At 38.8% G+C, this 19932-nt stretch overlaps 1 protein-coding gene and 1 non-coding gene across 2 annotated transcripts in view; one reads left to right on the top strand and one right to left on the bottom strand.

The window, feature by feature from the left end:
• The first annotated feature begins 189 nt into the window (after positions 1–189).
• EIF2B3 (eukaryotic translation initiation factor 2B subunit gamma) overlaps positions 190–19932 on the top strand; it is a 157849-nt gene continuing 138106 nt past the window's right edge. Inside the window, exons 1-3 of the mRNA XM_007164563.3 lie at positions 190–298; positions 5819–5975; positions 12725–12870. Coding sequence (XP_007164625.1) covers positions 5828–5975; positions 12725–12870 — 294 coding nt within the window. The 5' untranslated portion in view covers positions 190–298; positions 5819–5827. The remainder of the gene's footprint in view (positions 299–5818; positions 5976–12724; positions 12871–19932) is intronic.
• LOC114236570 (U6 spliceosomal RNA) lies at positions 18020–18126 on the bottom strand. Its single transcript, XR_003622494.1, has one exon. It is a non-coding gene; the product is annotated as a U6 spliceosomal RNA (small nuclear RNA).

The following is a 19932-nucleotide window of genomic DNA, read 5'->3' as shown; positions in this document are numbered from 1 at the left end:
CCTGAAGGAAGAGGCTGTTTCTAGCTCCCCTGCCCTGTGAGAGACGGTCAATAGGCCTTGGTGATGTGTGAACGAACGAAAAGGCTCAGGCGGCCCCGCCTCCTCGCCTCCTCCCCTCCTCCCCGCCATGCCCTTCTCGGCCGGCATCTATCACTCGGTGCTCGTTCCTTCTCCGCGGGCCTGCCCAGATCGTCCCATCGATCTGCCCGGCCATCGCGCGCCTGCGCCTTTGGGCTGTCAGTCGGCGGCGGTGTGGGGAGCCACCAGAGCGAGGGGTTGTGGCACGCGGGGACCTGAGGTAAAGCTGCGGCTGGTGCGCTGCCAGGCCGCGCACGAGCTGGCTGGCGGGGTGAGCCGCGCGGTGGAGGCCGCCGGGCCTCGCTGCACCGGAGGGAGGCGGGCTCCTCGAGCCTGGTTAAGGAGGGCCTGAGCGGCTGGCGGGGGTGCAGAGTCTGAGTCGCCAGCTCGAGTGCCTGCCCGACCCGGCCGCGGAGCCAAGTGCCCGAACTAGAAGGAAGCTCGGGGAGAATCCGAGCCAGCCACCTCGTGCAACAGATGGGGAAACTGAGTTTCAGGGAGGGGAGGATCTGCTAGAAGTCACAGCGAGTGAGCACCAGACCCAGGACCAGACGCCCTGAGCACAGTGCCTAGTCCTTTACACTTAAGTTCTTCGTTCATTTATTCTGTTTTTGGTTGTTTGGGTGCAAGACAGTGAAATACAGTAAGATCTGGCTGAGAGATCAGTTATGATAACGGTGTTTTATCTTACCAGTTTACAAAAGGAGAAGGCAGTGAGTGCTATGACCGAGGCAGGTCTGGGATGCCATGAACACCCCCTCTAAAACTTGAGTGGCTAACGAGTCTTTGCCTTGGTTCCCATCACCCAGAGTCGTGGTAGTGACACTGAGACATTTGACAGGCTGCCTGGTATCATGGATGGTTATGTTCATGCTTATCACCCAGAGCCTCATTGAGAGCAGGAACCTCTGTGAACCTAGTGACCTGGGTTCTAATGTTTGAGCTTGAGTCTTACCACGGGGTTGTTGTGAGGTTCACAGATGCTCGTTCCACAGAGCACTGATTGAGTGCCTAGCATCTGACGGGAGTTGTGTCAAGTACTGGCGATACAGCAGCGACAGTCAAGGAACTCATAGGAAATAGACATTTAAATAAATGCGCGATACAGCCTGTAACGGTAGAGATGATCTGTACATAGTAGAGTGAAGGCACTTAAGGAGAAAAGAGTTACTTCTCCAGGAGGGTGGGAACGGATAGGAATGGCTTTTTAGGCAAGGTGTTTTTTGAACTGAGTCTTAAAAGTCTAGAAGGTGATTAAATACTAGGCACAGGAGAAACGCAACCTAGGAAGCAAGAATAGCAATACAGGGACCAGAATTATGGTTCAGCTGGCACAGAAGGCTTCCATGACCTGTCCAATATCAAACACATAATGCTTGTCATGGGATTGACATTATTATGTGTGCTTTACATAGATTAACTCATTTAACATTCATAAATCTCTGTGAAGTAGAACCTGTAATTATTCTCATCTTAGAAAATTAAGACTGAAGCTTGGAGAAGTTATGTAGCTTGACCTGGATCACACAGCTAATTCATGGTAGAACTAGAATTCAGACCCAGGCAGTCTAGCTTGAGGGCCTGTGAACTTAACCACCAGTCTCCCTTCTAGAAACTGAGGACGCTGAGAGTTTTAAATGTCAGGCCCCTTGTTACCTCACCTGTAAGTGGCAGAACCAGAACTCAGACTAAGGTCTTTTGACCCTTAGGGGTCCAGAGCTCTTTTCAACGTAACATCAGATGTTATGGGAGTTATACAGCACCAGATTGAAGTTAAATTCCAATCTGAGGCAGTGCCTGCTGGAATTGAAATTACTATATCTTTAAGTTGTGGATGTTGTGCAAGAGCCTTCACTTTGTGCTTGGGTGTACAGGGTGTGAGTGTTGCAGATCAGGTACTGATGTGAGGAGCACAGGACTGATCACAATTATGGTAAAGGTGCAACATTATTTACCAGTTTGGAGTTAAATAATTTTTTTTCCTAAACATTGAATTTCACACTTGTTTTTAAAAGGTTACATCATTTGTTGTAAGTCAAAGAGTACTTTTATTTTAAATCAATAAGGATTTGTGATTTCTTTTTTAACATCTTTATTGGAGTATAATTGCTTTACAATGGTGTGTTAGTTTCTGCTGTATAACAAAGTGAATCAGCTATACATACACATATATCCCCATATTCCTCCCTGTTGCATCTCCCTCCCACCCTCCCTATCCCACCCCTCTAGGTGGACACAAAGCACGGAGCTGATCTCACTGTGCTATGCGGCTGCTTCCCACTAGTTATCTGTTTTACATTTGGTAGTGTATATATGTCCATGCCACTCTCTCACTTCGTCCCAGCTTACCCTTCCCCCTCCCCGTGTCAACTCCATTCTCTATGACTGCTTTGTTCCTGTCCTGCCCCTAGGTTCTTTAGAACCTTTTTTTTTAGACTCCATATATATGTGTTAGCATACAGTATTTGTTTTTCTCTTTCTGACTTACTTCACTCTGTATGACAGACTCTAGGTCCATCCACCTCACTACAAATAACTCAATTTCGTCTCTTTTTATGGCTGAGTAATATTCCATTGTATATATGTGCCCCAACTTCTTTATCCATTCTTCTGTCGATGGGCACTTAGGTTGCTTCCATGTCCTGGCTATTGTAGATAGAGCTTCAATGAACATTGTGGTACATGACTCTTTTTATTTATTTATTTGGCTGTTTTGGGTATTCGTTTCTGTGCGAGGGCTTTCTCCAGTTGCAGCGAGCAGGGGCCACTCTTCATCGCGGTGCACGGGCCTCTCACTGTCGCGGCCTCTCGTTGTGGAGCACAGGCTCCAGACACGCAGGCTCAGTAGTTGTGGCTCACGGGCCCAGTTGCTCCGCGGCATGTGGGATCCTCCCAGACCAGGGCTCGAACCCATGTCCCCTGCATTGGCAGGCGGACCCTCAACCACTGCGCCACCAGGGAAGCCCCCATGACTCTTTCTGAATTATGGTTTTCTCAGGGTATATGCCCAGTAGTGGGATTGCTGGGTCGTATGGTAGTTCTACTTTTAGTTTTTTGAGGAACCTCCATACTGTTCTCCATAGTGGCTGTATCAATTTACATTCCCACCAACAGTGCAAGAGAGTTCCCTTTTCTCCACACCCTCTCCAGCACTTATTGTTTGTAGATTTTTTGATGATGGCCATTCTGACCGGTGTAAGGTGATATCTCATTAAAGTTTTGATTTGCATTTCTCTGATGATTAGTGATGTTGAGCATTCTTACATGTGTTTGTTGGTAATCTGTATATCTTCTTTGGAGAAATGTCTATTTAGGTCTTCTGCCCATTTTTGGATTGGGTTGTTTGTTTTTTTTGATATTGAGCTGCATGAGCTGCTTGTATATTTTGGAGATTAATCCTTTGTCAGTTGCTTCATTTGCAAATATTTTCTCCCATTCTGAGGGTTGTCTTTTCGTCTTGTTTATGGTTTCCTTTGCTGTGCAAAAGTTTTTAAGTTTCTTTAGGTCCCATTTGTTTATTTTTGTTTTTATTTCCATTTCTCTAGGAGCTGGGTCAAAAAGGATCTTGCTGTGATTTATGTCAGAGAGTGTTCTGCCTATGTTTTCCTCTAAGGGTTTTATGGTGTCTGGCCTTACATTTAGGTCTTTAATCCATTTTGAGTTTATTTTTGTGTATGGTGTTAGGGAGTGTTCTAATTTCAATCTTTTACATGTAGCTGTCCAGTTTTCCCAGCACCACTTATTGAAGAGACTGTCTTTTCTCCAGTGTATATCCTTTCCTCCTTTATCAAAAATAAGGTGACCATATGTACGTAGGTTTATCTCTGGGCTTTCTATCCTGTTCCATTGATCTATATTTCTGTTTTTGTGCCAGTACCATACTGTCTTGATTACTGTAGGTTTGTAGTATAGTCTGAAGTCAGGGAGCCTGATTCCTCCAGCTCCGTTTTTCTTTCTCAAGATTGCTTTGGCTGTTTGGGATCTTTTGTGTTTCCGTACAAATTGTGACATTTTTTGTTCTGGTTCTCTGAAAAATGCCAGTGGTAGTTTGATAGGGATTGCATTGAATCTGTAGATTGCTTTGGGTAGTATAGTCATTTTCACAATGTTGATTCTTCTAATCCAAGAACATGGTATATCTCTCCATCTGTTTTGTATCATCTTTAATTTTTTTCATCAGTGTCTTATAGTTTTCTGCATACAGGTCTTTTTTTTCCTTAGGTAGGTTTATTCCTAGGTATTTTATTCTTTTTGTTGCAGTGGTAAATGGGAGTGTTTCCTTAATTTCTCTTTCAGATTTTTCATCATTTGTGTATAGAAATGCAAGAGATTTCTGTGCATTAATTTTGTATCCTGCTACTTTACCAAATTTATTGATTAGCTCTAGTAGTTTTCTGGTAGCATCTTTAGGATTCTCTATGTATAGTGTCATGTCATCTGCAAACAGTGACAGTTTTACTTCTTCTTTTCTGAGTTGGATTCCTTTTATTTCTTTTTCTTCTCTGATTGCTGTGGCTAAAACTTCCAAAACTATGTTGAATAATAGTGGTGAGAGTGGGCAACCGTGTCTTGTTCCTGATCTTAGTGGAAATGATTTCAGTTTCTCACCGTTGAGAACGAGGTTGGCTGTGGGTTTGTCTTATACGGCCTTTATTATGTTGAGGTAAGTTCCCTCTATGCCTACTTTCTGGAGGGTTTTTATCATAAATGGGTGTTGAATTTTGTCAAAAGCTTTTTCTGCATCTATTGAGATGATTGTATGGTTTTTCTCCTTTAATTTGTTAATATGGTTTATCACATTCATTGATTTGCGTATACTGAAGAATCCTTATATTCCTGGTAGAAATCCCACTTGATCATGGTGTATGATCCTTTTAATGTGCTGTTGGATTCTGTTTGCTAGTATTTTGTTGAGGTTTTGATTTATGATCTTTTATTGTGCCTCTCTTCTGTGGTAGCTGCTGTAAAGAGATTTTTTTGAATGTCAAACAGGTTCATTTATTACCTTGAGTGTGAAAAAAAGGAATTAATTTGGTTTGTTTCTGCAATTGGGCTCTGCAAATCTAGGTTAAGATACAAGCCTACCTTTGTGTTTATAGTGGTATCTTTCAAGTTGGGGGTAAGGAGAAAATGGGAGCAAATGGCTGGATTATTAGAAGAATCTTAAGTCATTTTACACTTTTCAAAGATCTAATGTGCTTGTATTTGTGCTGTTAATTCTAGTCAGAAGTTTAAAATTTTTTTCAAGGAATATGAACTCACATATCAGAAGCCAACTTGGTAAACTCTTACTCCTTTAAGAGTCAGCTCAAGCATTACTTTCCTGTAAAACCTTCCATCTTTTCTAGGAAGACTTAGGTGTTAGCGTCACTATATTTGCCTACTGCATCTTGGATGTATCATGCATTAATGATAATATATTATAATTCACTCTATTTGTCTTCACTTAATTGTGAGCAACTCAAGAACAAGGGCCAGATTTTTTTTTTCTTAATTCATATCCCTCCTCCAGCCCATCTCCCCAGGCTGGAGCTCAGAGTATATATCCGTGAGTAAGAGAATAGGATAAATGTGATGTTTATACTGCAGCTAAGGAGTCTTTCTTATTCTGGTTATTGGAGTTGGAAATGATGTATTTGTCATAAGTGGTTATCAATAACCTAACTAAAAATAGGATTAATACTGTGTGTGCTTTGATTTTTGTTACTTCTTTTTCTCTTGTTTTTCTCTGTGATTGCAGTTTGTAAAAATGGAATTTCAAGCAGTAGTAATGGCAGTTGGAGGGGGATCTCGGATGACAGACCTGACTTCCGGTATTCCCAAACCTCTGCTTCCAGTTGGGAACAAACCTTTAATTTGGTACCCATTGAACCTGCTTGAACGTGTTGGATTTGAAGGTGAGTTATGGCAATGAGATGTACTCATAAAACTTTTAGGGTGTTTGATCCCAGTGATTTGTCAGTTTTATGAGGGTGAGACAGGACGAATGAAAGAAGACTAGGACTCAATGTTGGCTAGAGACTGTCCTCTTTAAATTAGGAACTCAGGAGTACTCTATCACTGTGTGAAAAAGGTTGAGAAGATAGTGCTAAGTGTTACTTTTTTAGAGCTAGTCTCCACAGTGATCTAAGATGAACCCTGGAAGGATGTCAGAACATAATATGAGGAATACAAGTGCCTCATAATCAGTACTTACTGAGAACCTGTATGTGCCAGGTAATATATTAAGCACTAGGGTACAGAATTGAAAATATTAACTCAGACCCTGATTTCTAGAACCTTAAAGTCTATTGGAAAGATACACATGTAAACAGATTATCATTGTGTAATGTGATAAATGTTATAACAGAGGCACATTATAAGTGCTTGTTATAAGGAAGTTGCTGTTTCTACTTGAGGGATTCAGAGAAGGCTTACAGAGTAGCTGACCCTTGAATTGAGTCTTGAAAAGTAGATTACCAGGCCTACCAGCGTGGAGAGAGCATTCCATACAGAAGTAATAATGTATGCAGAGATAGAGTCATGATCAGCACAGCATGTTCTGGTAGCTACTTTTCATTTTATTTGGCTGTAATATCAAGTGTAAGGGGGAGGAGTAGATGTAATGAGAGAAATAAACAGGGATCATGCTATGAAGGGCCTTGTATTGCATGCTGAAGAATTTAGATTTTTTTTTTCCTGAAAGCAGTGGGGAACCAGTGAAAGGCTTAAACCGAGGTTTAATATGGTTAAATTAATGTTTTAATTATTCTAAGTCCTTTGCCTCTTTATATAAATTTTAGAATCAGCTTATCAATTTCTACAAAAAGGGTTGCTTTAATTTTTCTTTTTAAAGGAATATTTTTCTTTTTAATTAATTAATTAATTTATTTATTTTTGGCTGTGTTGGGTCTTCATTTCTGTGCAAGGGCTTTCTCTAGTTGCGGCAAGCGGGGGCCACTCTTCATCGCGGTGCGCGGGCCTCTCACTATCGCGGCCTCTCTTGTTGCGGAGCACAGGCTCCAGACGCACAGGCTTAGTAGTTGTGGCTCACGGGCCTAGTTGCTCCGCGGCATGTGGGATCCTCCCAGACCAGGGCTCGAACCCGTGTCCCCTGCATCGGCAGGCAGACTCTCAACTACTGCGCCACCAAGGAAGCCCCAGGGTTGCTTTAATTTTGATTGAGATTGAATTGAATCCATAGATCAGTAGGAAGAGAATTCACATTGTAATAATATTGAGTCTTCTGATCCAGGAGCGTGGTATATCTCTCCATTTATTTAGGTCTTTTGTAATTTCTCTCAACAGTGTTTTATAGTTTTCAGTGTATAGGACTTACACATATTTTGTTAGATTTATTTCTAAGTTGATATTTTTGATGTTATCATAAATGGTAATTATTCCAATTTCCAGAAGTTTGTTGCTAGTACATAAAAATAGTTTCTTTATGCTGACCTTGCATCCTGTAACTTTGCTAAATACACTTATTATTAATTCTTGTAGCTTTTTGTAGGCTCCTTAGGATTTTCTACAGTTTGACCTAATTGACGTTTATAGAACATTCCACCCAGTAAAGGAGAATGCACATCCTTCTCAAGTGCTAAGAACCTTTACCAAGATAGACCATATTTTTAAAAATAAAACAGGTCTCAATAAATTTATAAAGATTAAAATCATACAAAATATATTCTCTGACCACAGTGGAGTTAAATTAGAAATCAATAACAGAGAGGTATCAAGAGAATCCCTAAGTATTTGGAAATTAAACCACATATTTCTACATAACCCAAAGAAGAAACCACAAGGGAAGTTTTTTTTTTTTCAGTTTTTATTGTAGTATAGTTGATTTACAATGTTGTGTTAGTTTCTGGTGTACAGCAAAGTGAATCAGTTATACATATATCCATTCTTTTTTTTAGTTTCTTTTCCCATATAGGCCACTACAGAGAATTGAGGAGTTCCCTGTGTTATACAGTAGGTTCTTATTAGTTATCTATTTTATATATAGTAGTGTGTCTATGTCAATCCCAATCTCCCAATTTTATCCCCCCATCCCCTTGGTTTTCTACATCTGTGACTCTACTTCTGTTTTGTAACTAAGTTCATTCGTACCCTTTTTTTAGATTCCACATATAAGTGATATCACATGATATTTGTCTTTCTGTGTCTGACTTCACTCAGTATGACAATCTCTAGGTCCAACCATGTTGCTGCAAATGGCATTATTTTGTTCTTTTTTATGGCTGAGTAATATTCCATTGTATATATGTACCACATCTTCTTTATCCATTCCTCTGTTGACGGACATTTAGGTTGCTTCCATGTCCTGGCTATTGTACATAGTGCTGCAGTGAACATTGGGGTACATGTATCTTTTCAAATTATTGTTTTCTCCAAGTATATGCCTAGGAGTGGGATTGCTGGGTCATATAGTAGTTCTATTTTGTTTTTTAAGGAACTTCCATACTGTTCTCCATAGTGGCTGTATCAATTTACATTCCCATCAACAGTGTAGGAGGGTTCCCTTTTCTCCACACCCTCTCCAGCATCTATTGTTTGTAGATTTTTTGATGATGGCCATTCTGACCAGCGTGAGGTGATACCTCATTGTAGTTTTGATTGGCATTTCTCTAATAATTAGTGATGTTGAGCATCTTTTCATGTGCTTTTTGGCCATCTGATCACAAGGGAAATTAGAAAATATTTTGAACTTACTGAAAATGAAAATTCAGTGTATTAAAATTTGGTATAGCTAAAGCAATGATTAGAGAAAATTTTTTAGCATTAAGCACTCTGTTAGAAAAGAAAAAAATGTCTCAAATTATCATCTAAGCTTCTACTTTGACAAACTGGAGAAAGGAGCAAATGAAACCCAAATAAGGAGGAAAAAGGAGATAAAAATAATAAGAGCAGAAATAAATGAAATAGAAACCAAAAGTGTTAGAGAAAATCAGTAAAACCAGAAGATGGGGTTTTTTTTGAAAAAAATCAATAAAATTATTATTATTTTTTAAATTTATTTATTTATGGCTGTGTTGGGTCTTTGTTTCTGTGCGAGGGCTTTCTCTAGTTGCGGCAAGCGGGGGCCACTCTTCATTGCGGTGCGCGGGCCTCTCACTATCACGGCCTCTCTTGTTGCGGAGCACAGGCTCCAGACGCTCAGGCTCAGTAATTATGGCTCACGGGCCCAGTTGCTCCGCGGCATGTGGGATCTTCCCAGACCAGGGCTCGAACCCGTGTCCCCTGCATTGTCAGGCAGACTCTCAACCACTGCGCCACCAGGGAAGCCCCAATAAAATTATTAAACCTTTAGTTAGACTGATCAGAAAAAGGAGAGAAAACACAAATTACTAATAACAGGAATGAGAGAGGGGACATCACTACAGATCCTACAGACATTAAAACGATAATGAGCAGAGGAGTTACCTGGTGGTCTAATGGTTAGGATTTGGCACTTTCACTGCTGTGGCCCAGGTTCAATCCCTGGTCTGGGAACTGAGATACCACAGCCATGCAGTGCAGCCAAAAAAACAAACAGTAAAGATAATAAGTAAATATTGTGAACAACTTTATGGTGATAAATTTGACAACTCAGATTTTTTTAAAAATTGCTTTGGAAGCTTTATGAAGAATCATTGTGGAGGAGTTAAGACTATAAGCAGGGAGACAAATTAGGAGATTGTTACAAAAGTCCACACTAGCAATGAAGAGGGTCTGAACTAAGGCATTAGCACTAAGGATGGAGAAGAAGGACCATCTGAAAAAGTTGTTGATTAATGGGGATGGGTAGCAGAAAGAAAGGGAAGAGTTCCTTCTACTTTTTGCTTGGGTAACTAGGTGGATGGTGATGCCAATAATAGGAAAGGGAATATGGGACAAGGAACAGGTTTTTTGTTTTTTTGTTTTGCATTTCAGGTGACTTTTATTTTATTTTTTTAAATTAATTTTTATTGGAATATAGTTGCTTTACAATGTTGTGTTAGTTTCTGCTGTACAGCAAAGTGAATCAGCTATATGTATACATATATCCCCTCTTTTTTGGATTTCCTTCCCATTTAGGTCACCACAGAGCACTGAGTAGGGTTCCCTGTGCTATACAGTAGGTTCTCATTAGTTTTCTATTTTATGCATAGTAGTGTATATATGTCAATCCCAATTTCCCAATTCATCCCACCCCCCCTTCCCCCCTTGGTATCTATACGTTTGTTCTTTACATCTGTGTCTCTATTTCTGCTTTGCGTGTAAGTTCATCTGTATCATTTTTCTAGATTCCACATATAAGCGATATTATACGACATTTGTTTTTCTCTTTCTGACTTACTTCACTCTATACGACAGTCTCTGGGTCTATCCACGTCTCTGCAAATGGCACAATTTCGTTCCTATTTATGGCTGAGTAATATTCCATTGTATGTATGTACCACATCTTCTTTATCCATTCCTCTGTTGATGGACATTTAGGTTGCTTCCCAAGGAACAGGTTTGAGCGAAGACAATGAGTTTGGCTTTGGCCACAATGAGTTTGAGGTGTCCTATAGTTAGATATAGCAAATCAGAATACCAGATGGAGGTGGTGCCAGATCCTGGGCCCCAGGGTTGTGATCCAGTGTTTATTCCACTCATACCTTCTTGAGACAGACCCATGAACACTTCTTTGCAGTAGTCTGTATGACATTGACGTTAAGAGATGTGTTTTACTTTTTAAATTTTTTTAATTAAAAAACTTTTAAAAAAATATTTACTTAAAAAAAATAAAATAAAATAAAAATATTTATTCGGTTGTGCTGGGTCTTAGTTGTGGCTCACGGGCTCCTTATTTGTGGCATGCGAATGTGAACTCTTAGTTGCGGCATGCATGTGGGATCTAGTTCTCTGACCAGGAGTCGAACCTGGGCCCCCTGCATTGGGAGCTTGGAGTCTTAACCACTGTGCCACCAGGGAAGTCCCAAAGAGATGTGTTTTAGAAAAGATTTTCTTTTTAGATCTCAATCTCACAGGTGAAGGACACATCTTAATACACTTTTAAATATACTACTTCCCTTTAGTAAGTTCTTATGGATTTGTCATCTATAACTTTTTCTTTTTACTTTTGCAAATATCTTTAGTTATGCTCTGTGATGGCCTTTTGTGGTATATAGAAAATTCCTTCTCAGTGAGGCTCAGTCAGAATTTGGAGAATGTCTCCTAAACATGGGATTCTGGAGTTGAACAGTAAACTCTATGTTCACTCTGTTCATATTGTTTGTGATTTTAGGGAAGTTAACATAGCCCTGCTTAGCATTAGTGTCTCTCCATACGGAAGAGTTCTGGTCCAATTATGAGACTGACTGTCCCGTATTTATAGTTACTCCCTTCATTCTACCTAAAATGTCCTCTCCAACCTATGGAAATGTCACCTTCTCTTTGAAATCACAAACAGTTTTAATCAGAGCTTTATGCTTTCATCACACTTTGTTTTTCATGCTTTCATCACACTTTGTTTTTCTCTATGCTTTCATCACACTTTGTTTTTCTATCTCAGTACCTCTCAAGGCCTGCTTTATGCTGTAGTTAGTGGCATGGGAGACTGATCTCCCTGAGAGCAAGTACTGTGTCTAATTCATCCTTGTAACATCAGCATTTTATGTACAGTATGTAATAAAGAAATTTTTGTTGGACTTGAATTCATCATGGCCTGCCTCAGAGGTGATCCCTTCCATGAAGCCTTCCTTAATTAATCATTTCCATGTCTAATTTTTCCATGTTTTGTTTCTTAAGAATAGGGACCATGTTTAGTTCATTTCTGAATTCTCAGTGCCTATTTGTCCTTTACATATTAAATGTATTTGTACTTATTGGTTGAATGAGTGAGTTAATGACTGAAAGAAAGCTAAATGGGGAAAGGAAGAAAGAGAGAAGGAAAGAAGGAAGGTTAAATGATTTGGAAAAGAAAGAGGAAGAAAGAAGGGAAGAAAATAGAAAAGAGAATGATTATAGTGAAAGGGAGAGATAATTGAGCACTATCATGGAACAAGTAGTGGAAATTGTTACACTTCAGAGATGCTAAAATCTGATCTTCAGATATCAGCAGCACATGTTATATTGCAGTGGATTACATTACCCTGCCAAAGATCCATGACAAAACCCCAAGTTTTCTGTCATTAATTGATAGCTACATGGATAAGGTGAAGGCATCTATTACGTGGAAACTGCCTGTTACTGGGTTCCTTGTGATCCGCAGTGAAGCACTGATGGCTGTCTGATGGAGAGTGGTGATAGCTCTTTCTTTGGAGTGAATGAAGAGTTAAAATGTGATCCTATTTGTATATGCTTTGATAAATGCTCTTCTAAATTCTTAACATCAGGAAGAAGTAGTGTGTTATGTATTAGTTAAAGTGTGGGCTCTAATCATACAGACGCGAGTTTTATCTTAGATCTCATTTACTAGTTTTAGTACCCTGAACAAAGTCACTTCATTTCTTTTACTCCAAGTTTTCTCATTTGTAAAATGAGGTTGCTGTAAGAATTAACTGAGAGAATGCACGTAAAATACATTGAAAAGTCTCAATAATATTAGCTGTTATTACTAAATCTAGAAACAGACCAAATCTAATTGAAAAAGTGTAACCATTGTCTAAATGAATGAGAGTTTTTGCATTTTTCCTTCTTTTTTTCTTTCATGCTATAGAAGTCATTGTCATTACAACCAGAGATGTCCAAAAGGCTCTATGTGCAGACTTCAAGATGAAAATGAAGCTAGATATTGTGTGTATTCCTGATGAAGCTGACATGGGAACTGCAGATTCTCTGCGCCACATATATCAGAAACTTAAGGTGAAAAACTATTTCTTGATTTTTATTGTTCATTGAAGATAAATATCATCTTATGTTTTCCCAATGCATTGCAGTTTACAGTGCTTTTTTTAAAAAATTTTTTATTTTGTTTTATTTATTTATTTATTTTGGCTCCATTGGGCCTTTGCTGCTGCGTGCAGGCTTTTCTCTAGTTGTGGCGAGCGGGGGCTACTCTTCATTGCGGTGCGAGGGCTTCTCATTGCAGTGGCTTCTCTTGTTGCAGAGCATGGGCTTTAGGCACGTGGGCTCAGTAGCTGTGGCTCTTGGGCTCTAGAGCGCAGGCTCAGTAGTTGTGGTGCACGGGCTTAGTTGCTCCGCGGCATGTGGGATCTTCCAGAACAGGGGATCTAACCCATGTCCCCTGCCTTGTCAGGTGGATTCTTAACCACTGCACTGCCAGGGAACTCCCTACAGTGCTTTTTAAAAAATAGATTCTTGCATCACACACTTTCTTGCCCATGTTTCAACTGCTTTTTAGTTTGGTTACTAGTGAAGATTTAGACAGTTGTTACAGTCACTAGTTTCCAATATTTTTCAGTCATAGTACATCTTTATAAAAAAGATATACTTCAGATATACTTCAAAAGATTCCATTTATATAAAGTTCATGAATAAGCAAAACTAATATATAGTAATAGAAATCAGACCAGCAGTTGACTCTGCAGATGAGAGATCGACTGGAAAGAAGTACGAAGAAACTTTCAAAAATTTCAGCTCCCCCACATGATAATATTTGAATGTTTAGTCTCCTTTGATTAAGAAATTAACGCGGGTCTATGGATATGAGGGTACAGTCTCCCCAGTGGCCTGTGGCCCATAAAGTGAGAAAGATCCACTGTCAGTTGTTCTAAAATTGATGTCCTTTGGAAAAAATTCATTCTGTGTGATAATGTTGCTATCTTACTTGAGTTGGGGGGCTAAATTTCTCCTACTATTTCTAGTGACTGCAAACAGATGTATTATTATTTTCAACCTACCTATGCACTAAAGAACAAAAAATTAATGCATATATGTACACAGCCTTTCCTTCCCTTTATTGGGGAATAATTTACACACAGTAAAATACACAGGTATTAATTATATAGTTCAATGAGTTTTGACAATTATATATACCCAGGTTATCATCCAAATCTAGAACATTTCATCTCAAAGTTCCTTTGTGCTTTATTTTAGTCAATCCTGCACCTTTAGAGTCAACTGCTGTTTTGATTTCTATCACCATATATTAATTTTGCTTGTTCATGAACTAGGTATAAATGAAATTATATAATTTTATTCTGGTTTCTTTTGTTCAACATATTTTTCAAATTCATTCATATGATTGCAGGTATAGCTAATTTGTTCTTGTTTATTGCTGAGTAGTATTCCATTGAATAAATATACCCCTATTTACCCATTTTTCTGTTGATGGTCATTTGGATTGTTTCTAATTTTTAGATATTATGAATAAAGCGGTTATGAACATTGTTCTGCAGGTCTTTTTGTAAAAATATTATAGGTTATAGGGTTTACTTTATTGCAAACTGCCAAATAGTTTTCTAAGTGGTTGTACATTTTACACTTCGTCAGCAATGTATAAGAATTGCACTTGCTTCACATCTTCATCAACACTTGGTATTGTCAGTCTTTTTAATTTTAACCATTCTAGTGTGTGTTATGTAGCACTATCTCATTGTGGTTTTAATTTGCATTTCCTTGATAATAATGATGCTGATCACCTTTTCATGTGATTATTAACCATTTGTATATCTTCATGGAATGTCTGTTCAAGGCATTTGCCTTTTTTTTGAGTTGTTTGCCTTGTTATTATTGATTATAGAAATTCTTTATATATTATAGATGCAAGCCTTTTGTCAGATATGTGTTGTGAATATTTTCTGCCAGTCTGTGGCTTGCCTTTTTACATTTTTAATGGTGACTTTGATGACCAGAAGTTTTAAATGTTGATGAAATCCAAATTACTGATTTTTTCTTTTATGGTTAGTACTTTTTGTGTCCTAAGAAATCTTTGCTTACCCCAAGCTTATAAAGATATTCTTTTGTATTTACTTCTAAAAGTAAAGGTATAAAGGTTTACTTTTTTCTGTATGGATATTCAGTTGTCCCAGCATCATTTGTTAAAAAGACTTGCCTTTCCCCATTGAATTGCTCTGATGCCTTAGTTGAAAATCAGTTGACTGATTATGTGTGTGCTATTTCTTTTTTCTTTTTTTAAATTTATTTATATTTTATTTATTTTTGGCTCTGTTTTTTTGGTCTTCGTTGCAGTGTGTGAGCTTCTCATTGCGGTGGCTTCTCTTGTTGCAGAGCATGGGCTCTAGACAAGCAGGCTTCAGTAGTTGTGGCCCACGGGCTCAGTAGTTGTGGCTCGTGGGCTTTAGAGCACAGGCTCAGTAGTTGTGGTGCATGGGCTTAGTTGCTCTGCAGCATGTGAGATCTTCCCGGACTAGGGATTGAACCTGTGTCCCCTGCATTGGCAGGTGGATTCTTAATCACTGCATCACCAGGGAAGTCCCTGTGTGTGCTATTTCTGTTCTCTCTACTTCGTTCCATTGGTCTTTTTGTCTCTACTTTCCATACCACATTTAATAAAGTCTTGATTATTTTTAACTTTATAAAGTAGGTCTAGAAATCAGGTACTATAAATCTGCCAACTTTGTTCCTTTTCCTGAAGATTGCCTTGGCTATTCTAGGTCCTTTGGATTTCCTTTTCCTTAAAATTGCCTTGGTTATTCTAGGTCCTTTGCATTTCCATATAAATTTTAGAATTAGTTTGCCAGTTTTTACAAAAAAGCTTTCTGGGATTTTGATTGGAATTGCATTGAATCTATAGGTCAATTTGGGGAGAATTGACATCTTAATATTGAATCTTCCAATCCTTGAACATCTATTTATTTAGGTTTTCTGTAATTTCTCTCAGTAATGTTTTTATAATTTTCAGTATAGAGGTTTTGAACATCTTTCAGTAATTTTATTCCTATTTCATTTCAATGTAATGATATTGTAACTAGTATTTTTTATTCTATTTTCTAATTGTTTATTGCTTGTATATAGCCATACAACTGTTTTTTTGTATATTGACCTTGTGCCCTGTGACTTTCTTAAATTGTAGATTCTTTAGGATTTTCTGTATACATCATCATGTTGCCTGCAAATAAAAACAGTATTATATCTTCCTTTCTAATCTTAATGCCTTTTATTTCTTTTTATTGTCTTATTGCCCTGGCCAGGGCCTCCAGTGCAATGTATATAGGCATTTCCTTTCACTTTTTGGCCTCCTTTTTGTCTTTCTATGCTTCCACCCAAGTAGGCTTTGGTGCTTCTGATTACAGTGGGGATTTCTAATACCATAATGTTGGGTGTGTTGCTTTCTTTAGTGCAGCTGCTTATTTCTTTAGGGAAGATATGGAGAATTTCACTAGGGTCATGAGAACTCTGTTCTTTCACAGGGATAGACGTCAGGTTTACCAAGAAGCTAAGGGTGTTTGGTGGTCTTCCCAGGAGCTATTTTAGTTACTGTCTAACAATTTAGTATGGAGGTATAAACTAAACCCTCTGCTCCCTAATCTATAAATCTTAGAAATGTTATTTTTGCCCTAGCCTAGAACTGGAGATCCTGGGAGTTTCATGCAAATAAGTTCCTATAACTCATAGAGGCTTGAGAAATAATGGGGGCAACTATTAATAAATAGGAGAGGGCATGAAATGAAGGGTAAAGTAACTGCCAAAAGGACATTTTACTCCCAAGTTACTACCTCTTCTTATGGTTTTGATCACTTCTTATTTTAGGGCTTCTCCTTATACCTAGGATCAGAATCCTCATTAAGTCATTCTGCACAGTCTAATTTCTATTCCTCCCTTACCCCTTTGTTTTCACATCATTTACACGGCATCCTTTATATACAGTCCTACCTCTGAGCTTTCTTCTCAAGCTGTGACTTTGGCTAGCAAGTCTCTGCTCTCTTTGCTGTCTCCACTTGGTTTCTCCTATACCAGTGGCACCTGAAATCCTGGCTTCACATCAGCTTGTATTCCAACCTGGAATAGAAGGCAGCAGAGCTAACCTGTGGAGGAACATAAATAGACGCCTGAATAAGCCATTAAGAACAAAGTAAAACCTGAGCCAAAATTCAGAACCGTCTGATTGGGATCAACATGAGCTTGTAGGAAGCACAATGGAAATACGTATAAACAGTTAAAAAAGTGAGACAGCCTTAGGAGGCAGTTTGTTAGTGTTTGCTGAGGGATGACTGGTACCTCCTTAAGGGAGAAAGTTGTACCCACAGGCTGTGCCATGGTTTAAAAGCAGTGCTCCTTTGAGCATTTATTTCTCGTCCCCTGTGCCCACAAAGCAGCTTCCTAAACATTTGGAGACTCTTTTTCAATAAGATTTTAGGTAAGATAAGAATATTCCCTTTGAGAGTTTTGAGTTTATTTGCTTTTGGTTCTTTTATCTTTACCCACTTCCTCCAGATTGAGTTCCCCAAATATTACTGTGAGGTTATCCCATGTGGCTTCTGCTTTGCTCAGAGAAAGACCACAGTAGTATATTAGCTTTATTTGGCTTCTTTGTTTAAAATATGTTTTATCATTTTAATTTATCATCTTTGTCATTTGCCTTGTATTTGCTAAATGTATTGCAGTCCTACTTGTATGTGGAAACTTCTGTCATGTGTACTTACAGAATATTGGAGCTGGACATCATATCTGCTATGTTATGTTTTTTCAACATATTTCATTTGGTTTTATTCTTCTGGCACTGTTTTCTACTTCATTTTGCCTTATCTCATCCCACAATTTTGCTGATTTACTGGCTTTTCACTTTTTGTTTCAGCTGCCCAAACCTCTTTCCCTGACTTATCAAGAGAGATTATTGGCTCATTCATTCTCCCAGGCCCTGGGTGAGTGAGCTCCATTCTTATAACTGGTGCTGATAATATAAAAGTTCTTAGATTTTATATTTTCTTCATAATTGTGTTTCATATTTGCTGATGAATGATTCAGTCTTACCTATGTCTGAACTCATTCATTTGGCAAATATTTGTTCAGTCAACTAATAATAATGATTAAAATTGTTATTTATTAAATACCAATTGTGGACCAGTTATTTTTTTAAACTTTTTTTTTTTTTAATATGGAATGCTTCATGAATTTACGTGTCATCCTCGTGCAGGGGCCGTACTAATCTTCTCTGTTTCGTTCCAATTTCAGTATATGTGCTGCCGAAGCAAGCACTTTTTTAAACTTTTTTTTATGGAAAATTTCAAACATGTACAAAAGTACATGGAACATTGCCTATGTATCTGTCATCCAGCTTCAACAGTTATCAACCCATGGCAAATCTTATTTCATCTGTATTCCCACCCAACTTGCTACCTCTCATGTTCTTTTGAAGGAAATCTCAGACATCATGTTATTTCATCTGTAAATATTTCAGAACATTGGTATATGAGGGATTTTTAAAAAATAAAAATAAAAGTATAATGCCATTATACCACCTAAAAAACCAAATTAATAATTCATTAGTATCATCAAGTATCCAATCAGTATATGAGTTTCTAGTTGCCTCATAAATAGAATTTTTAAATCTTTTTAGTGTGTTTATTAAAATCAGGAAGCAAATAAGGACTACACATTATAATTGATTAAAATATCTCTTTTAATATGTAGATTTCCCCTCCATCTCTCTTTTTTCCCCCCCCCCTTATAATTTATATGTTGAAGGAACTGGGTATTTTTCTTGTAGAGTTTCCCACAGTCTGCATTTTGCTGATTGTGACCCTGTGGTGTCATCTTTTTTTTTTTTTTAATACATTTATTTACTTATTTATTTTTGGCTGCGTTGGGTCTTTGTTGCTGCGCGCGGGCTTTCTCTAGCTGCAGCGAGTGGGGGTGGCTCTTCGTTGCGGTGCACAGGCTTCTCATTGCAGTGGCTTCTCTTGTTGCAGAGCATGGGCTCTAGGCGTGCGGGCTTCAGTAGTTGTGGCATGTGGGCTCAGTAGTTGTGGTGCACGAGCTTAGCTGCTCCGAGGCATGTGGGATCTTCCCGGACCAGGGCTCAAACCTGTGTCCCCTGCATTGGCAAGGTGGATTCTTAACCACTGTGCCACCAGGGAAGCCCTGTGGTGTCATTTAAAAAGTACTCCTCTCGGGCTTCCCTGGTGGCGCAGTGGTTGAGAATCTGCCTGCCAATGCAGGGGACACGGGTTCGAGCCCTGGTCTGGGAGGATCCCACATGCCGCGGAGCGGCTGGGCCCGTGGGCCACAGCTACTGAGCCTGCGCGTCTGGAGCCTGTGCCCCGCGGCGGGAGGGGCCGCGATAGTGGGAGGCCCGCGCACCGCGATGAAGAGCGGTCCCCACACCGCGATGAGGAGTGGCCCCCGCTTGCCGCAACTGGAGAAAGCCCTCGCACGAACCGAGGACCCAACACAGCCAAAAATAAATAAATAAATAAATAAAGTAGCTATAAAATTAAAAAAAAAAAAAAAAAAAAAAAAAAAAACCTGGCTCAAATATCACCTCTGTGAAGCCTTTAAAAAAAAAAAAAAAAAAAAAAAAGTACTCCTCTCTCTGTATTTTCTATAACTTGGTAGTTGGACCTAGAGGCTAAATTAAATTCCAGTTTGAATTTTTTTGGCAAGATGCTTTTGTAAGTGGTGGTGTCTTCTATCTTGAGGCAAATCATTTTCTGATTGTCTTTTTTTGGTGTTAGCAGCTGTTAATGATCATTACCACCAGTCCCTAGTCCTTGTCTCTCTGGTCATTTGGCTGTCTGAAGCTTATTACTAGTAGATTCCTTAAGAAGTGGTCATGATATCAGTGCTCAACAGATTATCTACAGCCTTTGTATTCATAAGCCAATTTATGGGGATATAATATCCTTGACTCATATTTTTTCCTTAAATATCTTAAACGAATTCTTTTATTATCTTCTATTGTAAAGTGTTGCTGTCAAAACAGTCCAAGTGAAAATGTGCTTTTCTTTCCCTTATGAGTGAATTGGTCCTTTTGTCTAGGCTCCCAAAGGAGTTTTTATTTTT

Source organism: Balaenoptera acutorostrata, chromosome 1 (genome assembly GCF_949987535.1).
Source record: "Balaenoptera acutorostrata chromosome 1, mBalAcu1.1, whole genome shotgun sequence".
NCBI lineage: Eukaryota > Metazoa > Chordata > Mammalia > Artiodactyla > Balaenopteridae > Balaenoptera > Balaenoptera acutorostrata.
Note: the sequence above shows the minus strand (reverse complement) of the source record. Positions and strands in the feature narration are given on the sequence as shown.